At 41.5% G+C, this 25,241-nt stretch overlaps 2 protein-coding genes and 2 long non-coding RNA genes across 12 annotated transcripts in view; 2 read left to right on the top strand and 2 right to left on the bottom strand.

Moving 5' to 3' along the window:
* Positions 1 to 24,889, bottom strand: part of LOC137495853 (serine/threonine-protein kinase pim-3-like) — a 51,391-nt gene extending 26,502 nt beyond the window's left edge. The window contains exon 1 of the mRNA XM_073953872.1: positions 24,829 to 24,889. The gene's annotated coding sequence lies outside the window, so the exon portion shown is untranslated. The remainder of the gene's footprint in view (positions 1 to 24,828) is intronic.
* LOC137488148 (serine/threonine-protein kinase pim-3-like) lies at positions 1,023 to 24,889 on the bottom strand. 8 transcript variants are annotated; one of them, XR_012407770.1, is made up of 11 exons: positions 24,584 to 24,889; positions 24,283 to 24,453; positions 24,078 to 24,160; positions 23,913 to 23,963; positions 23,464 to 23,836; positions 23,159 to 23,338; positions 22,973 to 23,068; positions 22,789 to 22,877; positions 5,371 to 5,570; positions 2,506 to 2,713; positions 1,036 to 1,370 (listed from the first exon to the last, which is right to left on the bottom strand). XR_012407770.1 is itself a non-coding variant. In XM_073953883.1 (8 exons), exons 1-8 carry the CDS (start codon positions 24,609 to 24,611, stop codon positions 22,849 to 22,851), a joined length of 1,011 nt encoding a protein of 336 aa, XP_073809984.1. In that variant the 5' UTR covers positions 24,612 to 24,889; the 3' UTR covers positions 22,624 to 22,848. The 8 variants fall into 8 exon arrangements, 2 of the variants coding, with proteins under 2 accessions (XP_073809985.1, XP_073809984.1); XR_012407769.1 differs by lacking the exon at positions 1,036 to 1,370 and adding an exon at positions 2,870 to 3,031 and having other exon boundaries at positions 2,428 to 2,713; positions 5,143 to 5,570; XR_012407773.1 differs by lacking the exons at positions 22,789 to 22,877; positions 22,973 to 23,068 and having other exon boundaries at positions 1,038 to 1,370.
* On the top strand, positions 6,628 to 10,241 carry LOC101883920 (uncharacterized). The gene is made up of 6 exons (XR_011015939.2): positions 6,628 to 6,705; positions 6,833 to 6,894; positions 7,361 to 7,427; positions 8,252 to 8,304; positions 8,415 to 8,530; positions 9,303 to 10,241. It is a non-coding gene; the product is annotated as an uncharacterized lncRNA (long non-coding RNA).
* LOC141386230 (uncharacterized) lies at positions 11,201 to 19,236 on the top strand. 2 transcript variants are annotated; one of them, XR_012407799.1, is made up of 2 exons: positions 11,201 to 11,333; positions 17,227 to 19,236. It is a non-coding gene; the product is annotated as an uncharacterized lncRNA (long non-coding RNA). The 2 variants fall into 2 exon arrangements; XR_012407798.1 differs by having other exon boundaries at positions 11,202 to 11,375.
* Positions 24,890 to 25,241: the final 352 nt, after the last annotated feature.

The raw sequence follows: 25,241 nt of genomic DNA, 5'->3' as shown, positions 1-25,241 counted from the left end.
CTTACATGACTTTCATTGAAGTATATGTATTAATTGGACAACTCATCTTTATTGGTTTTGCCATAATGTACAGATGCAAACAGTGTAATGTGCCTTTCTGGAACTAAGCAGATTTTATACACATTAAAATCCTTCAATTTTAATCTCCTCAGTTAGATAACGTGCACAGAAATCCTCACAGGGAATCATAACAAAGGATTCATACTGTACAGCCATCCACACACAGACCTCCACTGTCAGGTTGTGAATTTGTTAATGTGTTACTTGTTACTTGGAAAAGTCATATTATTTCATAACTTGTGTTACTTGTAATGCGTTACCCCCAACACTGTAACCATCGATGTCAAACTCAGTTCCTGGAGTTCCCCCCCTACTTCAACACACAAGTCCTACTGTATATACACTGCATGTGTTGTTCATTATTGAACCTTTTTGTTTCATTGTAAATAGAAAATGTCTTCATACCTGCTGATTTGTTTAATTTTGTTAGACATTTTCTGCTGTATATTTGTTTGCTGCCAAAACAATAAAATACATTTGTCTGAAGAATTGATTTGCTTTTTTATTTTTCATAACAGTTCAGAAAACTGATTAATTTGAGTTAAACTACAATAACTACTGTATATATGATTTACCATTAATGTGTGTGCAGTAGCGATTAAGCTGTGAGTACAGAACTACAGTACAGTAATTAACTGTAAGCAGTTTCCAGTTAGTTTCCGCTACTGCTCTGTTACACTGACTAACACTGTTGCCAGTATTCCACTGTAAAAAAAAGTCAAACCTGGTAAGATCTAATACATTTATTACAGTATTTATTATTTGTTAACATTAGTTAATGTAAATAAAGTTTCATTGTTAATTCACGTGAACTCACTGGACATTAACTAATATTAACAATTTAATTTAATATTACATTAATAATAAAACAGCCCAGACCTGGCAATGGTCATGCAAGCAGACTAGCTTTTCTCACACTGAAGCATATATATGCATAAACACACTCCTCAAAGATCTCTCTTAAATGAATGTTTTCTGCAGAATGCTTTATTTTAATATATTTGTGCATAAACATTAGATCAGTCAATATCAAAGTCAAAACTGTAAACAAAAAACTTCAAAAAAAATCTTAGGATTACATTTAAAAAATGAGTTCACCCAAATGGTTCACGCCACTGGTACTTCACAGCTACTGTGGGGTCACCCATTGTGGAGAGATCTCAGCTGAGATGCCCAACCAAGACAAACCACCTGATTCTGGACAGCAGAAGATTGGCCTGACGCCCAGAAAGAAGATGTTGCCTGAATGACCGGAAGAAACTTCAAAATGACCGGAGTTACAGATGGACCAAGCTACTGTAAGCTCTTTTCTGGAATAAATATAACACACACACACACACACACACACACACACACACACACACGCATAGAATAACACGAAATAAGTCTTGCAGACATTAAGAATTAAATATTTATAGGTCAAATATTTATTAATAACCTTCATTTAAAGAATATTTTAATAATAATAAAATTTAAAAAAGTTTTCAGTGTCTTGAAATGGCCGAGTCTACTTTCACTAAAACACATTGAAATGAAAGGATCATTTCATCAAACATGTAAAACTTACGATCCTGAGGAAAAATAAAAAGAAGTGACCACTATAAAGTTATTGGTTATCCTGAATTAAATTAATGCAAATTATTGAGAAAATTCCATGTTTAATGTTATAAAATTGACTCGAAAAAGCGAAAATTTTCAATTCATCATTGTGTTAAATGTGAAAAGCAGCAAGTAAACACACAAAATAATCTACAATAAAAAAGAAATTGATTTAAATGGCACAAAATGTGTAAATGATGACAAGTTTATTTTATATGTGTAAAAACAATTCAGCTTATTGTACTTTACTGCATTTATGAAAAAAAGATGTTTTAAAATGAAAATAATCTTCAAAATAAGAATCTAAAACTTCCAGTAGGTGGTGGTAAATACATACACTTACATACCTTTAACTACACATGACATTTTACTCCACCTTACATATTACTCACCCGGATATATATAATTGTATAAGGGTCATTCTCACTATAAAGTGCCTTCGAGACTAAATTGTTTGAGAGTTTTGATTAAACCACAGTTGTTGTATTAATTAGACCTTAGACTGTAAGAAATGAATGTTGGTCAAGCTCCTGCACTTTTTACAAATAATCTGCAAGTAGAAAAACAGTAAACAAACCTCACATTGTGTCAACCCAGTCATGGACAAATGTAAAGTATCAGTACAGTCAGAGCATCTAGAAAGTTTTCATAGCGCTTCACTTTAACCACATTTTTATGTTACAACCTTAATTCAAAATGAGTCAAATTCATTTATTACCTCTAAATTCTACACACAATACCCCATAATGACAATGTGATTTTTTTTTAATTGTTGCAAATTTATTAAAAATTAAAAAAAACCTGAGAAATCACATGTACATGTACTCAGAGATAGTAGAATCTCACAAATGTTTTAAGTGTTGCCCAGCCGCAGCTCTACAGTTGTCTGTTAGAGAGGCTCTGCTTGCTAATGCCCAGGAGGATGCGGGACTTCCAGTTGAGTGTGCACTTATCCCTGAGGACACACCTTGATTTGGGTATGATACACAAGGGCGATGGCATCCACAACCCAGTGTGCCAGCCTCTGCTTGATATGGCACTTTCCTTCTGCCGACTGCCAAAACAGACACAAAGCAAAATAAAACAAAAAGAAAAAAAAACAGACTAGAGAATGCTCTGTTTGGGCCACGTAAACACCCAGTGTGCGACCTCATCACAGCAATGGAGGGGTTAAGTAAGCCTCCTCCAGGGTCAATGCTTAAAGTCTCACTATCTGATCTGGAGTGGTAGGAACCTTGGGCACATAGCCAGGCCAGAGTCTCAGGACAATGTGAGAGTTAGCTGGCCCAAATTCCAAGCATGATTTGCTGACAGAAAATGCCTCCAGGTCCCGGACTCTATTAATAGAAGCCAGTGTGATGAGCAGAGCTGTCTTCAAGAAAAGAAAACTTAAAGATATTGAATCAAGCGGCTCTCTTTGCAGTGCGCAGAGGACCACAGAGTGATCCCAAAAGGGCATGAGAGGTCAGCTACCGATGCTGCCAGGTCACTTAAGGTTTCTATGTCATGTCTATAGATCACACATGAAGGTTTCAGAGATTTGATTTGATTTATTTATTTCCAAACAGAAATATCACACATAAAACATCATTAACAAAAAATACATTTCAACATGGTGGAAAATGGAGTGGGATGAAGCACAAGCTTATTATTTTCCCACCCCATCACCACACACATCATTCGTCTATTACTTAAACTGATTTCTTCTTTTACTGATCTCTTCTTTTTCATAAAATATATTTTATCCTTTTGATATCTTTGACAAATTATATGTTTGATTCCAATTGTACCTTTACATTTTGTAACAGACCCAAAGGAAAAAAATTCACTGCAAATAGCCATTAATTAAAACTTCATCATACCTTTCTCTATTTATCCTTTTTCAATCACCTTCATCATTATATTCCTTTAATAATATACATTTATACAACTTTTTCAATTGATTATTATCCTGACATTGTTTGGGAGTCTGATCTAGACTGTTCCATAATTTCACATCACAGACAGACATACACAAACTTGTTAAAGTTGTCCTTGTTTTCAACCTCCTAAACCTTAGTTCTTCTCTCAGATTATATCCCTCTTGTCTTTCTTCAAATAATTTTTGCATGCATTTTGGAAGTAATTCATTCCTAGCTTTAAACATAAATTGTGCTGTTTTAAATTGAACCAAATCATTGAACTTGAGTATCTTTCATTTTAAATATAAAGGATTTGTATTCTCCAAATAGCCCACATTTTCCATCAGTCTAATGACTTTTTGTATTTTAAGGGATTGATTGTATTTGAACAACATCAATTAGGACTAACAAAAACCAGAAACAACTATCTAACTAATGCTGAGATGACTTATTTATATTTGTGTGCAATAATTCAAAAATGTATGTCTAATCATTATTAAATATTAATGATGACAATAATACTAACAATGAATTACATCTCTCATGATCGTGCTGCCCTGAATGTGCTTGAATGTAAGTTTATAAATAAATTCATGGTTTGCATCAAACTAAAATGAAGCATTGCAGTAAGAAATATTTTTGTTTTGCACTATTGTTTTTATCTAATAAATAATATTTCTGCTACAAAACAAACAAAAGATTATAATAAATCATTTAATTCAAGGCTGAAAGCTGCAAAACTGTTTTTAGTTAGTAATTCAAGAAAGAATGGACAAAAGAAAGTAATAAAAGTCTCACTTCTATCACTCTTTAAAGGTTTTGATCTGGGTTTGTGTCATTTTAAATGCTCAGTCTTGTTATGAGCTGATTTTCTTTCTTCTGTTTGTGGAAAGCAGGCGAGTCAGCGCACTAATTTATAAGCAGGCAGAGCAGGATTCTCGTGATGATCACCGGCACAATACTGCTCTTTGTTATGAGCCGCAGATTCAGTTCAAACTTAGCAAAGGCGAGCTTCTTTGGCGAGGATGTGTACAGTGTTAGATTTCACATTTAGCGGACATTTGTGCAGAACACGCAGTGAATGCAACGCATCGAGCTTCAGTCACCTTCTCCGAAAACACGGATCAACATTCACCACATGTCATGATCGCTGTCATCGGCGCCATTACGTTGTAACTTTAGGTGGGGTTTGCAAATCTGTGTGTAGGCTACTTTTCACTCTTCAGCTGTTTGCATTTCCAAATAACATAACCTTTGTTTTACTTGTATTTAATGACAATTTGTTTAAGTCAAACCATTATTTTAATTAATTAATTTCTGTTTTAATCAACTCCATAAGTTTTAGTAAATTATCCCCAGAACAAAAGAAACTTTTATCATCTGCAAATAATATAAACTTAAACAACTCTGATATCTTACACAGATCATTCATGTAAATTATATACTGTTGCCTATTTTTTAAATAACTGCTTATTCAGTCCAAGGCTACTTCTCTAATACCAAACCTTTATCATTTGTTTACCAATATATTATCATTTATTGTATCAAATGCCTTCTTTAAATATATAAAAATTCCAACTACCTTCTCCTTATTCTGATCTGGACGTAAGTGCCAGATAGAAAACCTCCTTGAGAAAGAAGGTCCTTTCTCAGGAGAATCTGTCAGGGAGGGTCTGTCCCGAGGAGTGTGAGTTCTGGAAACCAGGTCTGGGTGGGCCAGTGTGGTGCAACCAGCAAGATCTGCTCCTCGTCCTCCCTGACCTTGCCCAGGGTCTGTACAAGAAGACTCACTAGGGAAACGCAAACTTGCCTGATACACATGTCCGAAGCCAGCAGTGAGCCAGTGCATCTGTGCTGAGCGGAGCAGTGGCCGGTCTTGGCTAAAGCAAACAGGTAAACCTGAGTTTCTCCAAAACACCCCCATATCAGCTGGAGTACTTTAGGGTGAAGTTGGCACTTTCCTGGGAGTGTGAGCTGCATGACATTCCTTGGTGCTTCCCATTGACATCCCTGAGACATGCAACAAAAACCTAAAATTAATAACAGAATTTAACATGAACCTGTTTATAATAAGAACAATTAAGAACGATCAGTAAATAAAAGTGAATAAAGAGTTAAATGTGAAGTGCCATTAGAAACTCCTGGAATGTCAGTCGCTTTGTAAAAATGAACAGTATTTTACTGTAAATCAGGAAATTCTCCATTAGATTTATTTGTGTTTTATAACAGATTTGGACAGTTGCACAGTTTAACCATGCTTAATGTTGTGTTCAATGTTCTCTGTATTTCTCAGTTCTCCTGCATTTGTTCTGTTAATAGGTGTGGATGCCAGTTCACAGGCCAGTACTCATGAACTTTGAGAGACAGTTTTTGGGGAAACTGTATCATAGATAGGGGTGTAACGATACACTCAAGTCCTGACGATGCACTGAGGTCTTATGAAGCAAAGGAATCTCTCTCTGTGCAACAAAGTGAACATTATTTACAAATGTATCATCTGTTATATCTCTGTGGTAAACAAACATGTGATTTCACGGCCATGAAACAGCATTATCAGCGTAATACACTCTAAAAAAGCTGGGTTGGTTTTTTAACCCAAATGCTGGGTTGAGACTGCTGGGTAACAAAATTGGGTTGATTCAACCCAATTTGGGTTGAAAATCGGTCTTTATCTATAACCCAGCAGTGCTGGGTTGGGAACACGGACGTGAAAGAGAGCACGCACGTCACGTCAACATGCAGGGACATCAACGTGAGAAACCGCCATTTTCTTTGCGCTGTCTTTGAGGGGAAGCGAGTGAAATTCTGTCTGAGACGCAAGTTATTTAGTGTGTATTTAACAATTTTCATAAGAAATAACACACTTAGTTTACTTAGTATAATATACACGCGCTTTTTTTTCTGTTTCTCCGAGTCCGCCTGACGACCGACCTGTTTCTCCGGACCTGTTTCTCCGCCTGACGGCGACCTGTTTCTCCGCCTGACACCCGAGCTGTTGCTCCGCCTGACGCCCGAGCTGTTGCTCCGCCTAACGCCTGACCTGTGCTCGCCTCACGCCCGACCTGCTGCTCCGCCTCACAGCCAGCCTGTTGATCGGTGGACGGGAAAGCGCGCATGGCATCGGAAGGAGCTTGAAAAGTATAAGGTAACTAATGGAACTAACGTGAAGCATGTTTGATGACCACTTTATAAACACAACACCTAGGATAATTTAGGAGCTTTTTATTGTAATAAAATGCCTTTTGAATGACACAGATTTTTATGTTGGCTAGGTGATGACAGTAAGTAACGTTACTGTGATTTGTGATCTTTCTGAGGTGTTAACTGTAAAGCAGTAAGTAGTATTTTTACTCTTGTATTTCTTAAGTTTGTTCATGGATTTTTGTGACAATACTTTGATGCATAATTGTTGAATTCAGCTTCTCTAACAATTTTTTTTTTAATCAAAATATATACAATAATTGTCCTGCTCTGCATGTACATTTTGTTTAGCTGTACATTGAATAGCAAATGTTATTAATTTACTATGAGCATTTTACATTCTAGACGTGATTTGACATATCTTTAATTAATCCTGTATGTAAGGGTCGTTTCATGCAAACGGAAATGTCTGAGCTAAGGCTAATTCCAACCTAATCATCTTCGACTGCAAAAAGAAAAAGTTTGACATCCGTTTTATGTGACACCCTGGATAATTATTATCATTTAGGAGTATTTGTTTGATATAGTGACTTTTGGCTAACATGATCTTTTTTTTACTTAATTTTGCTTAAACGCTTTTATTTGTTATTCTTTTTCAGATGGATAATTGCGTGAAAATCAAACTAAAAGAATGCAATCTTGAGGAGTTAATCCCCACATTTGAAGGTATGTAATAATATTTTACTTGGTTCATTGTAATCATTAGGGCTGCCCTTGTCTAAACATTTGTCTGGTTGACTTGTGATGTTTATTTGAAGCATTAGTTGAATAATTACAGATTTATTAATAAACCTTTTATTCATTGATTCATTTTCTTTTTGACTCAGTCCCTTTATTAATCTGGGGTCGCCACAGCAGAATGAACCGCCAACTTATCCAGCATATTTTTTACACAGCGGATTCATGCAGCATACATTGACTTTGCCAGTGTGGACTTTTTTTCTGCAACTAATAAATTTTGGGGTGCATGGTGACGCAGTGGGTAGCACATTCGCCTCATAGCAACAAGGTCACTTGATCGATCCTTGGCTGGGTCAATAGGCGTTTCTGTGTGGAGTTTGCATGTTCTCCCCGTGTTCGCGTGGGTTTCCTCCAGGTGCCCCGGTTTCCAAAGACATGTGGTAAAGGTGAATTGGGTAGACTAAATTGTCAATGGTGTATGTGTGTGAATGAGTATTTGTTTCCCAGTGATGGGTTGCAGCTGAAAGGGCATCTGCTGCATAAAACTTATGCTGGATATGTTGGTGGTTCATTCCATTGTGGTTACCCCAGATTAATAAAGCGACAAAGCTGAAAAGAAAATGAATGAATGAATAATAAATTTTTAGTTGACTAATGGTTATTCAATTATTAGGGGGCAGCCCTAGTAATCATTAGCCACTTCAACACTTCAAACTGAGAGATTAAACTTTAATGCCAATTTGTCTTTGTCTGGTTATTTTTTAAAATCTGCTGTTCATGCAAGTGACATTCTCTTGTTTTATTTTTAGCACAGGAGCGAACCTTTCCTCGTTTTTAGGTCAATTTGAATACAATTCAGAGGGTAAGGATTCAATTAAAGGTTTCTCGATGCATAATGATGCATTTAATGCATAATGCTTGTCTTAGTTATTTTATTAACAATGAAAATGTTATTTTTATGTTTGTTATTAGGGTGGCATGGGGGCGCACTGGGTAGTGCTGTCGCCTCACAGCAAGATGGTCGCTGGTTTGAGCCTCGGATGGGTTTCCCCCCCACAGTCCAATGACATGCGGTGTAGCTGAATTGGGTAAGCTAAATTGTCCATAGTGTGTGTGTAAATGAGAGTGTGATGGGTTGCAGTTGAAAGGGCATCTGCTGCGTAAAACATAAAAAGATGACGGTTTTGTGAAAGTTGTGATTTGGTCACAGCTATGGTTTATCAATTTTTTTCTGGTAAGATGCTTTATATAGATAGTGAATGCAACAAACTCTAAATGGCCTGTAAGCCAATTATTTTCATTAAAGGAGAAGTCCACTTCCAACAAAAGGTTCACACATAATGTTCTCACCCCCTTGTCACCCAAGATGTTCATGTCATTCTTTCTTCAGTCAGAAAGATTTTTTTTTAGGAAAATATTTCAGCAATTTTATCCATCTTCATGGACTGAGATTGTGCCTCATTTTTGAAGTGCTTAAAGAAAATTTAAATGCGGCTTCAAATGATACAAATACGGTTGCAAACAGTCCCAGCTCAGGAAGAAGGGTCTTATCTATTCTCATTAAGAAAACACAATTAAATACTTAATCATTTCAAATGCTCATCTTGCCTTACTATTACTTATTAAAAAAGGTTCCTTAGGCAAACCTGTTGTTGCATTGTCATCTTCACTCGGGCCAAAAAATTGCAGCATGGTGCCATGGTCAGTGGTTAACTAATGCCAACACTGGCTGATAGCTTGGTGTGTTATGGCCTTAATTGCTTCTAAAGGTATTTTAGGTGTTCTAAAGTTAACTCTAAAGATATTTAACTTTTACACTTTTGAGTTTTTAATAAATCTTAATTCTATTTATTTTTTCAGATTGGGACCAATATTGCTGAGTATCTTCATCCATTGAATTCAAGAATCTATTGAGTTTCCTCATGTTCTCGTCCTTGGAGACCACCACTTCTTTCAAGCCTTTGCTCACGTGCTGTGCTATTTATTATTGCAAAGTACATTACTTGCTAAAGTGGACGTTTGCTATAAAGCATTCTACATCTTTGGTGTGAACTACCCCAAGCAGTGTTCCCTGGTGTGGCAGACTGTGGTTTATGGACATCCTGGGGAGGAGACACTAGCAGTAAGGGTTCTGCTAGCATTAATTTTTGCTGACAAACAGTAATCATTAATACTGTGACCTCACTGCTTCCTTGGATTCTGTGTTCTTTAACTTGTACTTTGGATTGTGGGGGAAAAGGAGCACCCGGAGAAAACCCACACAAACACGGGGAAAACATGCAAACTCCACACAGAAACACCAACTGACCCAGCTGAGGCTTAAACCACCGACCTTGTTGCTGTGAGGCAATCGTACTACCCACTGTGCCACCATGACACCCATTTCTAAAGAATAGTTTTAATAACTCATTTCTAATAACTGATTTCTTTTCTTTGCTATGATGACGGCACATAATAATGGACTAGATATTTTTTAAAGACACTCTACACTGCAGTTACATTACAACTAATGTTTCTTACAGACTCTTTTATATCTCAGGATTGATGTTTGCACATGATTGTTCGAGTAAAAGTTAAAAAAAGTTTTCCTATTTCAAATTTGTTTAAAAATGCTTCCATCCTCAGGTTTCATTTTAACTTTTATATCTGTTTTTTCTTCAAAACTGCATTTACATTGAACTTGATCATCCTTACTGATGATTGCTTTATATCTCATATATTGATGTTGGCACATAATTGTTAAAGGAAAGTTATAAAATGTTTTCTTATTTTTTCTTAATATAAAATTTGTATTTTCTTAGTTTTTATTGTTTGTTTTGTTTTTTCAAGCTGTTTGATGCCTTTTCATTATTACTTTCACATATTTTTTTCTGCATTGCAGTTGATGATTTATATGAGAATATGTTGATGTTTGTGCTCATGTTTGTCTTTTAGAAGCATTTTCATTATTACTTCCTTATACAGGAAAACAGAATTGACCTTTTTGGGTGAAATATACCTTATACAATAAGCCGAGTACTGCAAAAAAAACAAGTTCAGTATTGCAAGTCCTATCGTTTACACAAGCGATGCACATCAGCACATTTATATTTCACAGTTTCACATTATGATGTATCGTTATACCCCTAATCAAAGAAGAATGTAAAGAACACGCCTTGAACTCATTTTAATCTGTCTACTTTATATTTTCAGCTAATAGGCTGTATAATTGGACATCAGGGCACCAAAATTAATGAAATCCGTCAGATGTCTGGGGCTCAGATCCAAATTGCTAATGCCATGGAGGGGTCATCAAACCGCCAGATCACCATTACTGGAACACCTGCCAACATCAGCCTGGCACAGTATCTTATAAACGCCAGGTGAGATTCAAAGCAAGTAACAGAATAAATGCTAAACATAGATGTGTGTAAGTTCTGAATTAAATGTACTTAATATATTTATTTAAAAAAATACTGTAATCAAACGTAAAGGAATGCAAAAGTTTAAAGAGAAGTGTTGTAGATACCAAGGCTAAATTTAATTGATGAATAAATAAAGTAAAATTACAACAATCTTTTATTATTACAGATTTATTTTTAAAGCTAAAGCTCACTTTTTAATGATCCTCACTAAACCAATGTTTCTATCTTGTCTTCAAAAATAATTCTATACTGATTTTTATTTAGGAAATATATTATTATTATCATTAGTAGTAGTAGTAGTAGTAGTGTTAGTAGTTAGCATAGCAGTAGTGGCAGCAGCAGTTTTTTTTTTCTTAGCAGTGTGGTTGAATTTGGTGGTGGTCAGTACTGCCAGGATAACATTTTTTTTTTTTTTGAAAAAGCAGTTGCAGGAAAGAATAATTCTTAATTAAATCTAATTTAGAGTTATAGCACAGAAACGTTCGAGGTTACAGAAGTAACCCTTCGTTCCCCGAGAAGCGGAACTTCAGTGCCATGAATGGGAGGATTCGGATCAGAAGCCGCTTATCTGGAGAGTATTGAACGGGCCAATGAATGAAATTAATTGGCAGCGTAAGCTTGCGCAGGTGTGCGACATCTGCAATTATCTCAGCATATAAGCACACCTGAAGCCAGCAGACGCCATCCTTTTAAGCTGAAGAGACTTTCAAACAGCTAAGGGACAGTCATTATGGCGACGGAATATGGCACTTCCGTTCCCCTCCTCGGGGAACGAAGGGTTACTTCTGTAACCTCGAACGTTCCCCTTCGGTTGGGGAACTTCAGTGCCATGAATGGGAGAATATGGAAAGCGCCATAATGACTGCACCTTACCAACACCCCCGATGAGGAGATAGTCAAGCAAGCGTGACGCACCCACATCATGGGGGGCGCGGTCCTCCAACGTGTCCCTGGCCCTAATTTATCCTACTTCAACAGAAGTTTTACGGATTTAGATATATTTTTTGGGAAGTCGTGAGCATCTAGATAATTCTAGGAAATACGACAGTACGTTGGGAAGCGTGCAATCCCGATAGGGAGGACGCTGCGGAGGCCATCCGTTACCCAAGGGGGGGGTAGATGGCAGAATTTACCTATGAACTAGCCCTAAAAAGGGGGAGTACGCATAGCAAAAGAGTGGTTAGCGGAGAGGGAAGACACAGGACTTAACCGTGGCGGAATAAGCATATGGGATCGCCTAGTGGGAATCACGCATAGCAGGCACCTATACCCAAAACGCGGGCTGACCAGCGGGCAGACCTACAACGTAGTGGGCCAGCAAGTGACTCCTCCGCTGAGTCAGTGCTGGGGGCCACGGAGGAATCTGCAGGGCTCACCTGACGGGGAACTTTACTGACAGATAAAAAAGGCGCACGTACCTCCGTGTTAGGGAGAATGGCGCCGCAAGCGTGTTTCAACACCCTACCGAGTTGTCTCCTCAATCACCAAAGGGTTACCTAATACCCTTGAGGAAACCGGCTCCACTCGCAGATTGTAAAACCTTGCAAATGTGTTGGGTGTCGCCCAGCCCGCAGCTCTACAGATGTCTGTTAGAGAGGCGCCGCGTGCACGCGCCCAAGAGGATGCAACGCTCCGAGTGGAGTGTGCACGTACTCCCGGGGGACACGGCTGACCTCGACTCGAATAAGCGAGTGAAATGGCATCCACAATCCAGTGGGATAATCTTTGTTTCGATACGGCACTCCCCTGCTGCCGACCGCCATAACAGACAAAGAGCTGCTCAGATGATCTAAAATTCTGAGTACGGTCCACATAAATGCGCAGAGCGCGAACTGGACAAAGTAAAGAAAGGGCTGGGTCTGCCTCCTCCGGGGGCAGCGCTTGCAGGTTCACTACCTGATCTCTAAAGGAGGTGGTAGGAACCTTGGGCACATAACCGGGGCGGGGTCTCAGGATAACGTGAGAGTAATCCGGCCCGAATTCCAGGCACGAGTCACTGACCGAAAATGCCTCCAGGTCCCCGACCCTCTTGATGGAGGCCAACGCAACCAGCAGAGCTGTCTTCAGGGACAGAAATCTTAGAGATACTGATTCAAGTGGCTCAAAGGGATCGGATCGCAGACTCGTGAGAACGAGGGCGAGATCCCAAGAGGGCATGAGAGGGGGGCGAGATGGATTAATTCGCCTAGCACCCCTAAGGAACTGGATGACCAGGTTATGCTTTCCCACGGTGCCGCCAGCTACCGCGCTATGATAAGCGGAGATGGCGGCCACGTAAACCTTGAGAGTGGAGGGCGACAGCCTGCTGTCCAACTTCTCTTGAAGGAAAGAGAGCACAACACTAATCTGGCAATTTCGGGGGTCTTCTCTGCGAGAGACGCACCATTCAGTGAATAGACTCCACTTCAGGGCGTAGGCGCGCCTCGTGGAGGGGGCTCTAGCCTGAGTGATGGTATTAACCACCGCAGTCGGTAGGTTACCTAAGTCTTCCTCGCGTCTAGGGACCACACGTGGAGGTTCCAAAGATCGGGGCGAGGGTGCCAGATGGTGCCCTGTCCCTGAGAGAGTAGGTCCTCTCTCAAAGGGATCCGCCAGGGGAGGGCCGTCGCGAGGAGTGAGAGCTCTGATATCCAGGTCCGGTTGGGCCAAAGGGGCGCAACTAGCAGAACCTGTTCCTTGTCCTCCCTGACCTTGCACAGAAACTGCGCGAGCAGGCTCACTGGGGGAAACGCATACTTGCGCATGCCCCGAGGCCAGCTGTGGGCCAGTGCATCCGTGCCGAGAGAGCCCTCGGTCAGGGAAAAAAACAACTGGCAGTGAGCGTTCTCGGGGGAAGCAAACAGATCGATCTGGGCCTCCCCGAATCGCGCCCATATCAGCTGAACAGACTCGGGGTGGAGTCTCCATTCTCCAGGGCGTAACAGCTGTCGTGAGAGCGCATCGGCTGCACGATTGAGCGTGCCTGGGACGTGAATGGCGCGCAGCGATTTCAGCCGCGGGTGACTCCAGAGGAGCAGACGGCGGGCGAGCTGAGACATGCGGCGAGAGCGCATACCCCCCATGCGGTTGATATACGCCGCCGCTGCCGTACTGTCCGTCCTGACCAGCACGTGTTGCCGCTCCAGCACCGGTAAAAAGCGGTGGAGAGCGAGGAACACTGCCAACAGCTCTAGGCGATTGATATGCCAATGCAGCTGGGCACCCTTCCAGAGGCTCGCAGCCGCATGCCCGCGACACACGGCTCCCCAACCCGTGTTGGAAGCGTCTGTTGAAACAACAACATGGCTGGACGCCTGTCCTAGAGGCACACCGGCCTGTAGGAACGAGGGGTCGTTCCAAGGGCTGAGGGCGCGGCGACACAGCGCAGTAACCGAGACCCGGTGTGTGCCCGCGTGCCATGCGCGTCTGGGGACCCGATCGTGAAGCCAGTGCTGAAGTGGTCTCATATGGAGCAACCCGAGCGGCGTGACGGCGGCTGCGGATGCCATATGCCCCAGGAGCCTCTGAAAGAACTTCAGTGGGACCACTAGTTTGCGGTCGAGCTCCCTCAGACAGTTCAGCAACAGGCGAGCGCGTTCCTCGGAGAGGTGCGCTACCATGGTGATCGAGTCCAGCTCCATCCCGAGAAAAGAAATCCTCTGCACGGGGGCGAGTTTGCTCTTTTCTCGGTTGACCTGAAGCCCCAGTAGGCGGAGATGCCGAAGCACCTCGTCCCTGTGCATAATCAATTGCTCCCGCGAGTGGGCTAAAATCAGCCAGTCGTCGAGATAACTGAGTATCGAATGCCCGCGAGCCGAAGGGGCGCTAGGGCACCCTCCGCGAGTTTGGTGAAGACCCGCGGAGACAGAGAGAGCCCGAAGGGGAGGACCTTATACTGCCACGCTCGACCCTCGAACGCAAACCGCAGAAATTGGCGGTGGCGTGGAAGAATGGAGACATGGAAATACGCGTCCTTCAGGTCTATGGCTGCAAACCAATCCCGAGGACGAACGCATTGGAGAATGCGCCTCTGCGTGAGCATTCTGAACGGCAGCTTGTGCAGACAGCGGTTCAAAACGCGCAGATCTAGGATTGGCCGTGACCCACCGCTCTTTTTGGGTACGATGAAGTATGGGCTGTAAAACCCACTCTCCATCTCGGCTGGAGGAACCGGCTCGATTGCACCCTTCGCCAGGAGGGCAGCAATCTCCTCTCGCAAGACAGGGGCGGACAGGGGGTTGACCCTGGAGAAATACACGCCCGTAAACTTGGGGGGCCGTTTCGCGAACTGAATCGCGTAACCGAGTCTGATTGTGCGTATGAGCCACCGCGAGGGGCTGGCCCGCGCTAACCAGGCAGGCAGAGCCCTCGCTAATGGAGTCATCGCTACAATCGCTGACGTACCAGCGGTGGGGCAGCGCGGAGTGGGTGTGCTGATCCGGGAAGCACGAAGGTCCCGCGGAAGAGCTGGAGGAGAGCGATTCGCTCTGGCTCCGCACCCTGACTCCGGAGAGGGGGCTGGAGGGCTGAGGGAAGGGAGACCGTCCCCCCAGCGCTCGTGAGCCACTGGCGAAGCACATAGAGTCTGCGAGCCGGAAGGCAGCGCGTCCCGGACTGGCAGAACTCGTGCAGTCACATCCGGGGAAGGGAAAAAGTGCTCTTTTACTGATGTTTTGGTGGCACTGAAAAGTACCGTTGTTATCGGGGCCCCGCCCTCCAGCGGGGAAAGAGCAAGTTTCCTCTTCTCCGGATGGCCTGTCTCAGGGACGCTTCGCGGTCCGTTTACCGGACTTAACGGCGCCCTGGGCAGGAGGGGCTGCCTGCTTTCGAGGTGAACGCCGCGCCCGCTTGGCCGGAGGCGCAGGCGGGGGCGGGGCAGCACTCGTTGGCGGGCGCCCTCGGCGAGGAACAGCGGAGGTGGATGGCTCGGCGGGCGGAGCGGGCTTACGGCCACGCCGATAGATGACATTGCCCATCGCATCCGACTGCTCTTTCACCGCCTTGAATTCCTGGGTGAATTCACCGACGGTGTCGCCGAACAGGCCAGCCTGGGATATGGGCGAGTCAAGAAAGCGAACTTTGTCAACGTCGCGCATATCGGCCAGGTTTAGCCAGAGGTGGCGTTCCTGAACCACAAGTGTGGACATCGTCCTCCCCAGCGCACACGCGGCGGACTTAGTAGTCCGAAGAGCATAGTCGGTCGCGGTGCGCAGCTTATGTAATAAGCTTGGGTTGGACCCGCCCTCGTGCAGCTCGGCCAGCGCCTGCGCTTGGTGGCGCTGGTAGGTGGCCATCGCGTGCAAAGCAGAAGCAGCCTGGCCCGCAGCCTTATAAGCTCTGGCTCCGAGGGAGGCAGACAACCTACAGGCTTTGGACGGGAGGCGGGGCAAACCCCGCCACGTAGAGGCGCCGCGCGGACAAAGATTGACCGCGACAGCGCGCTCCACTGACGGGATCGCCTCATACCCCCTGGCAGCTCCGCCGTCAAGGGCGGTGAGAGCGGAGGCACTCGCAGCACGGGCAGAGAAAGGTGCCCTCCAGGACTGCGTGAGCCTACTGTGCACTTCCGGGAAGAAGGGGACGAGAGGCTTCGAAGGCTTCGCCTTCTGGTCCTCTACGTAGCACCCATCTAGTCGGTCCGGCCGCGGAGCTGGGGGATAAACCATCTCCAACCCCACGGCCGAAGCAGCCCGGGAAAGCACGGCTAACATGTCCGCTTCAGGATCCGATTTGACAGCGCTCACCTGCCCGGAGGGGGCGAGCGGGTCCGGATCTTCGTCGGACAGTGAAAGCCCACCCTCCGATGCCGCGGAGGACATCTGATCTCCGGTGTCAGCGAGTGTGAGAGCTACCATCTGGTTAGACGGATCACTCTCACCACCCGAAGCTTGGATGGAGCGCCGTGAGGAGCGAGAGGTCCGCGAGCCCGTGGGCGGCGGATTAGCTCCCGCTGAAACCCTCAGATCTGCCCGAGCGCCCGCTGCTTTTTTAGAACAGGAGGCAACTGGGGTGGCTCGCTCTCTTGCGAAAGTTAACTATACGCACCGCTCTGGAGGACCGGACCCAAAGAACCGCAGGCAAGGGAGTAACCCAGCTCGACCGTCTGCCACCGCGAAGACCCACTCTGGACCGGGAGACACACTCGTTCGCTCTGAAGTGCTGATCAGCAAGAGGAACCCTCATCGACTCACTCAGAAAGGATCTGAAGCGAAAAGGATGGCGTCTGCTGGCTTCAGGTGTGCTTATATGCTGAGATAATTGCAGATGTCGCACACCTGCGCAAGCTTACGCTGCCAATTAATTTCATTCATTGGCCCGTTCAATACTCTCCAGATAAGCGGCTTCTGATCCGAATCCTCCCATTCATGGCACTGAAGTTCCCCAACCGAAGGGGAACTTAGCATGCTGAATGTCTAGCGGTTATTACTCTAATTTATTTCAAACTAATTGTTTTATTCATATTATACAGTATATTCAAATATATTTAAGTTATCATACATGTAATGTGAGCAACAAATTGTATGAAAATATGCTTCATTTTAAATTTGTAAGTGGCGAAACGGGCAGTCATGAATGTTGTGATTGAGAAAAATGAAATCTCATTTTAATTACGCTGTAAAAAGCAATTAGTTGACTATAAAAAGGTAAGTTAAGTCAACTTAATAGGTTCTCATAATTTTAAGGGAAGTCAATTGGTCACTTTTAAGGCAGCGGTTTTGATCCCTTCATTAAAGTAACTAATCGCTTTTTATAGAAAACAAAATGATGTTTTACATTTGAAGGTGACATTTATTCTTAATTTATTCTTAGTAACACAGTTTGTTTCATTCAGCGCATGATATTCTTTGGTCTGAAAATAGTTATTGATTACAAACCAGATGATAGTCAGTGTTTAATGATTTATTTCAGCCTTCAGAAGGGCCTGATTGTTTAATCTTTGACATTTTTACTTGGCTCAACTTCATTAATGTTGACTGCGCTTCAAGTAATTGTAATAGTTCATAAAGCAATGTACTTTGTTTACATCTTTGTTTATTACCGTGATGTGCTGCATTGACTTGGAGAACGGAAAGTGTGACGGTGTCACATTCGTCCAGACATACTTAAGAAAGATTCATTTAATCATGTAAGAACTGACCCTTTTGGGCAACGCAACTGTGATTAAAGTAAAGCAGCAAGTAACAGAAGCTGATTTGAATGTAATGTTGTGACTTTTTAACAGGTCATTTGCTGTTAAATTTGTATAATAAATAATAAATATATTCAAGTTCTTTTTTTTCCAATCTTGGTTTTAATAGATAGTGACTACATTGTGAGTTCTATTGTATCTCTGCTGTATTTGCTCAATGTTACAGTTCTCTGTTCAGAATGTTTATTATTTATATCACAGAAATGGGATTCATTCAAACGTAATGTATTATGTATGGATTTCAGTGTTGACTGCTGTAAGATTTTATGTGATTAATAATATGACATAAAATCTCATTTTTCATTGCGATCTCATTTTCACGTCATTGCAAGGAAACTTTTGAAGGTAAAAATAAATATGTATTTGCTTCTGTCATTTCTATTTCTAAAGACAGTTAATTGTGCTCCAGTGACTTATAATTGTATAATCATGGCCATATTCTGAGTCTGAAATAGTGTTATTCTGAATGTCTTAACACCCTTGGCAGTCTTTATCCAGTATAACATCATATAACAGGTTATGTCACCATATACAAAATAGATCATGCGTTTTGCAAAGATAATCATTTATTTTAGGTCTGTAAGAATTGAAATATTACAAATATTTTTGATGTCTTTGACAATTCAAAACATGAGCTGAAAACAGGGCCAATGGACTCCACAACCCACCAGGGGGGAATGCGGGAAAAACCAGTTCCTGCTGCATTTGCATCTGAGTATGCTGAAACTCAGCTTCATCCCCCCAACTCACGCATATGGTCATTTCAATGTTTGAATGTTCTAGATTAACCAAACTGACTTTAACTATCATGTTTGATATCATTTGAAATGTCTCAGTGCGATTGGTACAATGGTCTCGTTCTCTCAGAAATAGACATAATCAAAACAATAAATATATAACTTCAGGCATCTTTTGAACCACTATGAAGGGTGTGACTTTTCCCTAAGTGTGAATGCCTTTTGTTATTCACACCCCCTTCCTTGAGGGAATTCTTGGATTATTTAAGGTAAGGTCTGAGAAAGATTCAGCGCGATTCTGCCTAACCAGATCAGCCCATAACATGGTTTGATCCATGTTATGTATATTTTTGAAGTCAGGAATGCATCTTTTTCATCTTGGATTTGTCTTTGATAATTTGATGTTTTGTATTGATCGTTTATGAATTGACTGATTGAATTTGGCATAATACATTTACCTGACTAATAAATTATGTTTTGAATTATTCAAACCTCGTGTTATTATCACTGATAAATGTTGTTGTCCATAGCACTACAAGCCACTGTACAGGTTAGTAACGGAATAAAACAAGTTAGACGGAGCAGCGTGGCACGCTATACAATGTTGTTAGAGATCCGACTAATAAATTGGCATTTATTCAAGTATACTTGGACTGTAAAAGGCCAACTATTTAGAACAACAAAATATTGTTGAAACTACTTTAAATGTGGATATTTAGGCCTTCATCTACAAACGTATAATCCTGCGCGATTATTATTAAAATACTTTGTCTTGATTAAGTAGATAACAGATCTATGGGGACCACATAAAAATCTCCTAAATTGAGTAAGTAGGGTTCTGCCTTTTTAGGAGAGTGGTTAATCGCCTCTGTTTAATGACCAAGACTGACAAGCTTGTATTAAGAGATTGTATACCTGGCCGGTGCAAGACTCGAGATGCTATAGGAATCTGAATAAATGAGAATAAGGTATAATAACAAATCAAAAGAATATTCAATCATAATCTAAATTAATGTGAACGGAAACAAAATAACCTTCTCAATGTTTTATAATTGGAGTCAGATAAAACGAGGATAAATATATTAATATTCTAAACTACCTCATACTAAAATTGGAGTCAGATATGAGTTAAGTTTAATATAGATCAACATTGTGCACTGGAAAGGCCGAACATGCAGTGAACCTTCATCCACCATTGGATACCGTCATTGGACCAACTGGCTGGACCCTACAGGTCTAAGAAAACAAGAACTGACTACAATCTTTAAGTTATAATTGCTGCTGAATGACGCATTGTATGACTTAATTTCATGATTTTTCTTTTAATAAAGTCTCTTGGTCTCACGTAGGTTTTGTTTGTTTTCTGCGCCAGTGATTTATACTTGAATATGTATGGAATTGTATTTTTACTTATTAGATGATTTAGCTGATCTCTTATTTACTCAGCATCACTGCAGCATCACAGAATGACTCTTTGACTCACACTGTAAACACTAATAAGTTGAGAATACTCAAATCTACAACTCTACAATTCAATTAATTGAGTTGACCAAATGTGGTCTCTTCATTAAATTAAATTTTTAAGCACAGATAACTTAAAATACAAGGGCTAACTGGCCCGGCCGTGAATCGAACCAGCGACCTTCTTACTGTAAGTCGACAATGCTAACCACTAAGTCACTGTGTTGCCCCAGCGTGTATATCAATTAAGAAAAATGTATATCAGCATTTAAATATCTACTGACTAATTTAACTTTTTTCTTTCGTCAGATGGGTTCAGGTAGTGCCTCTGTCCTGCTGCGCTTCAGAATTCAGCATCACAAGCAAAATGACCACCTTGAGTCAAATAACATATATTGAACAATCAGTGCGGTTGTCAAGGCAGAATCTCAAGCACAACCAATCATTTTAAACAGAGACATGGTGAATCATTTAAAGAAATTTAAATGTTAAGTTTAGAGAACTTACAATATGAATTAAAGTTTTTTTGCTGCCTAATGAGTAAGTTAAACACACCTTTGATGCCAAAACTTGGTATTTTTATTAATATGAAGTTATATTGACTTAATATCTTTAGTAATGACAACAGCAGGGTTTAAAGTGGATTAAACCAATAGGCGAAGTAAGCAGCTGAAGTTAGGGCCCCAAGGAAGTCTGGAGGCAACAATAAATACTAATAACAGTTTCTATAAATTATATATAATCTCATTTCCTGTCGTATTTTGTAGGATAAGGCTCTAACAAATACAAATTTACTTTAATCAGTACATGTGTGCAATTGAGTCCCCCCACCCCCAATCATGGATCAGTCCAGCAGTCAAATCAGATGAAAATTTAGTTTTAGAAAACAAATAGTTTGTTCATTATTTTTAGTTGTGAACTCATTTTAAGCAAACAAATCTTTTAAAATGTAGAGATTGTGTTCAGGTAAAAATAACGAAAGGAAGACAGAGTGATATAAGATAAAGACAGCTAAATAAATAAGCAAATATGAAAAGTGCTTATTACTGAAGGACTTCTGGGTCTCATGACTCGAATTGCTTAGGGCCCCCAAATCATCAAATCCGGCCCTGCTCATAACAAACAATCATCATGATCACGGTACAAAGTGTAGAGTAAACAATGTTATTAACACTATGAGCTGTATTTGTTAAAATAAATGTTAAATTATTGTGTGTTTCATTAGACAAACTGTTGAGATGATGAAAAACACGCTGTCTTATACGTTTTAGTTAAATTGTGATTCTCTGTGCTGAACATTGCCCCCTTGTGTTGTCTATGATCACTTACTGAGGAGAGACGTGACCCTGCACCACAAAAGCACTTTTTTACTTCTTTTAGTTTGAGCACATGCTTTTTAAAATAATTGAGTTGTTGAAACTTTGACCTACACATGAAAAAACAATATGTACATTTTAAATTACTTTCAAAATTATAATTGTATTCTAACCTGAAACTGAAGATCGTCCTAAAAAGAGATTTATTGCGCTATATTGGGATAATTTGCAATTTGATGTGCACAAAAGAAGAAAAACACAGTAGTGTTTACTTTAAATTCTCGTAAGAAGTTTAGTATTTGTATTTTTTCTAACTTTGAATTGAAGATTATCAAAAAACTATTCAGCACTCTTCAATGTTGAAATTTTGTAGTTCAATGTCCACAAAAACACAATATTGTTCATTTCAAATTCTCATAGAAACTTTTCTTTTTTACCTAAAATTGAAGATCACTCAAAATAAAAAAACATTTGTTAAATATCAGCATGCGTGTATGGACATTTACTGAGTTTATTATCGACAGATCTGTGTTTAAGTAAAACAATTCGGCTAGTTTAGATTTTTATGTTTTAAATTCAGACATCAAATATTGCAAATAAAGGTTTGGTCTAGTTAGTTCAGCACACTACAGACAGCATGATCATATCTGACTGAACAGAGTCTCCTAATTCCTCCAGTGTCTGTGTTCATTCATTCATTTTCCTTCAGCTTAGTCCCTTTATTCATCAGGGGTCACCACAGGGGAATGAACCGCCAAAATATCCAGCATATGTTTTACACAGCGGATGCCCTTCCAGCTTCAACCCAGTACTGAGAAACATCCACACACTCTCACATGCACAAACACACTATGGCCAATTTAGTTTATTCAATTCACATAAACCACATGTCATTGAACTGTGGGGGAAACCCATGCCAACACATGGAGAACATTCAAACTCCACACAGAAATGCCAACTGGCCCTGCTGGTACTCGAACCAGCGACCTTCTTGCTGTGAGGTTACAGTGCTAACCACTGAGTCACAGTGCTGCCCTTGGTTTGAACATTTACATTTTAGTGAAACCAGTAAAGACAAAAAAAACTGCTGTAATTGCGTATAAAATAACTTTATTGTTTATGATTTATTTAACATCTGTCCCCGTTTTTCTCTAAGTGGAAGTGTAGACTAGCTTGTGTGTGTGTGTGTGTGTGTGTGTGTGTGTGTGTGTGTGTGTGTGTGTGTGTGTGTGTGTGTGTGTGTGTGTCTTCAGCTCGTACAGCTTCACACAGAGCCTCACAGATGCAGCAGAGGAAGCTCAGGATCAGGATCTGTTCTCCTCAGTTCCTCTGCCCCTCCTGCTCTCCTTCTACAAATCATTGACAGCGTTTATCTACACTGAACCTGACAATGCAACCCAAGCCATGACTGCTGGATTTAGATAAGTGTAATGTCACTGGCCACCTGTGCAGTGCAACCAGGGATGGCTCTCAATGTCATCTAAACTGGGCCGATCAGCCGGTGCTGCACTGAGACACCAGCGAATCAGCTGACGGCACTCTGTTACACACAACACCGTCTTCAGAAACACACAACAACACACTTCTGCTCGCTCGCCAGGCTATCTCTGAATGTGTCTGAATCTCTTACCTGTTGACAAGCTCCTAGGGAAGGTCAGTCTGCTTCTGGACGTGACCCTCTGTGCGCCTCTGAATGGGAAACGGTCACACAGGATGTTGTAGAGCGTCACTCCTACTGACCAGACTGTGGCTGGAGTCGCATGGTAGCGATGTCTACGAAACCACTCGGGAGGAGCGTATGCAGGAGTGCCTGAGAGACATAAGAAGACCACAAACATCTGCTCAACATGCTCCAGTACAGACAAATTCCCTTTAGTGGATCAGCAGAAGTTCACAAACATCAACAGAACGTTTCCTTCTGTAACTCAAACTCACCTGCAAAGTATTTGTAGGCCGAGCGCTTCAGCAGATCTCCACAGCCGAAGTCCAGCAGCTTGATTTCCTGGGACTCTGTGGAGATCAGCAGGTTTTCTGGTTTGACGTCCCGGTGCAGGACGCCGCGGCTCTCGCAGTGTTTTAGGGCCGCAATCAGCTGCACCAGCACTTTCTTGGCCAGACGCTCATCCAGACAGCCGTTCTCCTCACAGAAGCTTTGGAGATCTTGGCAAGGATCCGGTCGCTCCAGGATCAGGATGTAGCGTCTGGGACGGTCAAACCAGTCCAACAGCTGCAGGACACTGGGGCAGGCAGGAGCTGATGTGACACGGGTCATCAATGCCACCTCCAGCGGCAGCCGACCCTGACCATCCTGCAGGACAAACCCTCCATTATATCCAGAACTCAATCAAACACAGCAAACACAACAGATTCACATCAAAACATACAACTTTCAGTCGCTCGGGGGTCCGGTCCTTTGAAACGTACTTGATGGCCACCTGCAGACAGGAAAAGCAGAGTAAATCACACCTGCCTGATTGTGACACATGACATTTACTGACAGCAACATTTCTAAAGCATGTCTGAACAAAGGAGGGAAGAAAATCTCTTACTGGCAGTCCATCAGACCTGCGCATCCCAGCAAACACAGAGCCGAATCCACCTCGTCCCAGCAACGGGCCCTTCAGGTACAAGTCTGCAACACAGAAGAGCACAAGAAATGAAGAAAAGAGAGAAAGAGAAAACATGCTGCGGTCTCTTCAATGACAAATCATTTCATTTCTGAGCCATAAGATCTAGAAGATGAGCTGTGCTGACCTCTGCGAGAGCGTTTGGCTGGTCTGCTGGACGAGGTGGACAGTGTTTGCTGGCTGCTGCTCTGCCTTTTCCTCTTGCTGTTCCTCTGGTCTGTGGATGCAGAATCAGCCAAATGTGAAGGCACAGGAGCCAAAAAACCAGGAAGCTCAGTGGTGCCGTCCCGTGTATCTTCTGTATATCAAAACATTTTTAATGAATCTTTTTTGTTAACTTCTGTAATCCTTTTCATATTAGTCAAACATCATACAGCATCATACAGTGATATACAATGACAAACAAATGAAAGATTAAAAACACTCACCTCCTCTTTCTTCACCCATGTGGGACATGGACAATCTCCTCCAACCTGCAATAAAACAGACAAAAACAGACAAATATGAAAATAAATGTAAAACAAAGTAAAGAAGAAGAAGAAGAAGAAGGAATGAAAAAACAGCAACAAAATTGTATTTAAAAAAATAATCAGAAAAATAACTAAAATAAAGATGATTAGAGAAATTGTGCTCTTTAAAATAAGTCTTTTTCTCTGAGAAATCCTCCAACAGCTTCAGAAATCTCAGGATTCGCACAGAAATGCTCTGCAAAGTCGCCTCGTCTCTCAACCAACAGATTGCGATAGGTTTGATTGTTTTTATATGCAGTCAGAATTCATATCGTAACACGCGTTGCTATAGCAACTAAAATTGTAAAATACAAATAGGCAAAAAGGGGTATAAATCCAATTAGTTCTAATTAAAAGCTCTTGTTATTAAATTAAAAATGTATAAAAATTTAATTTCCGGGGTAATTATCAATTGGCCAATCAGCTTTCATCAATACTGCGTCATCACCATACACTGATTGAGCTATCGAAATTAAATGAAATCAAATACTAAAAGCCTTATTTAATTTAATATTATTGTTGTTTATTATACAATTTATTTTATTTAAAAATATAATTCATTAATATACCTAAATTG

The sequence above is a fragment of the Danio rerio genome, chromosome 6 (genome assembly GCF_049306965.1).
Source record: "Danio rerio strain Tuebingen ecotype United States chromosome 6, GRCz12tu, whole genome shotgun sequence".
In the NCBI taxonomy this organism is placed as follows: Eukaryota; Metazoa; Chordata; class Actinopteri; order Cypriniformes; family Danionidae; genus Danio; species Danio rerio.
The sequence above is the reverse complement of the archived record's forward strand: the minus strand, read 5'-3'. Positions and strand labels throughout refer to the sequence as shown.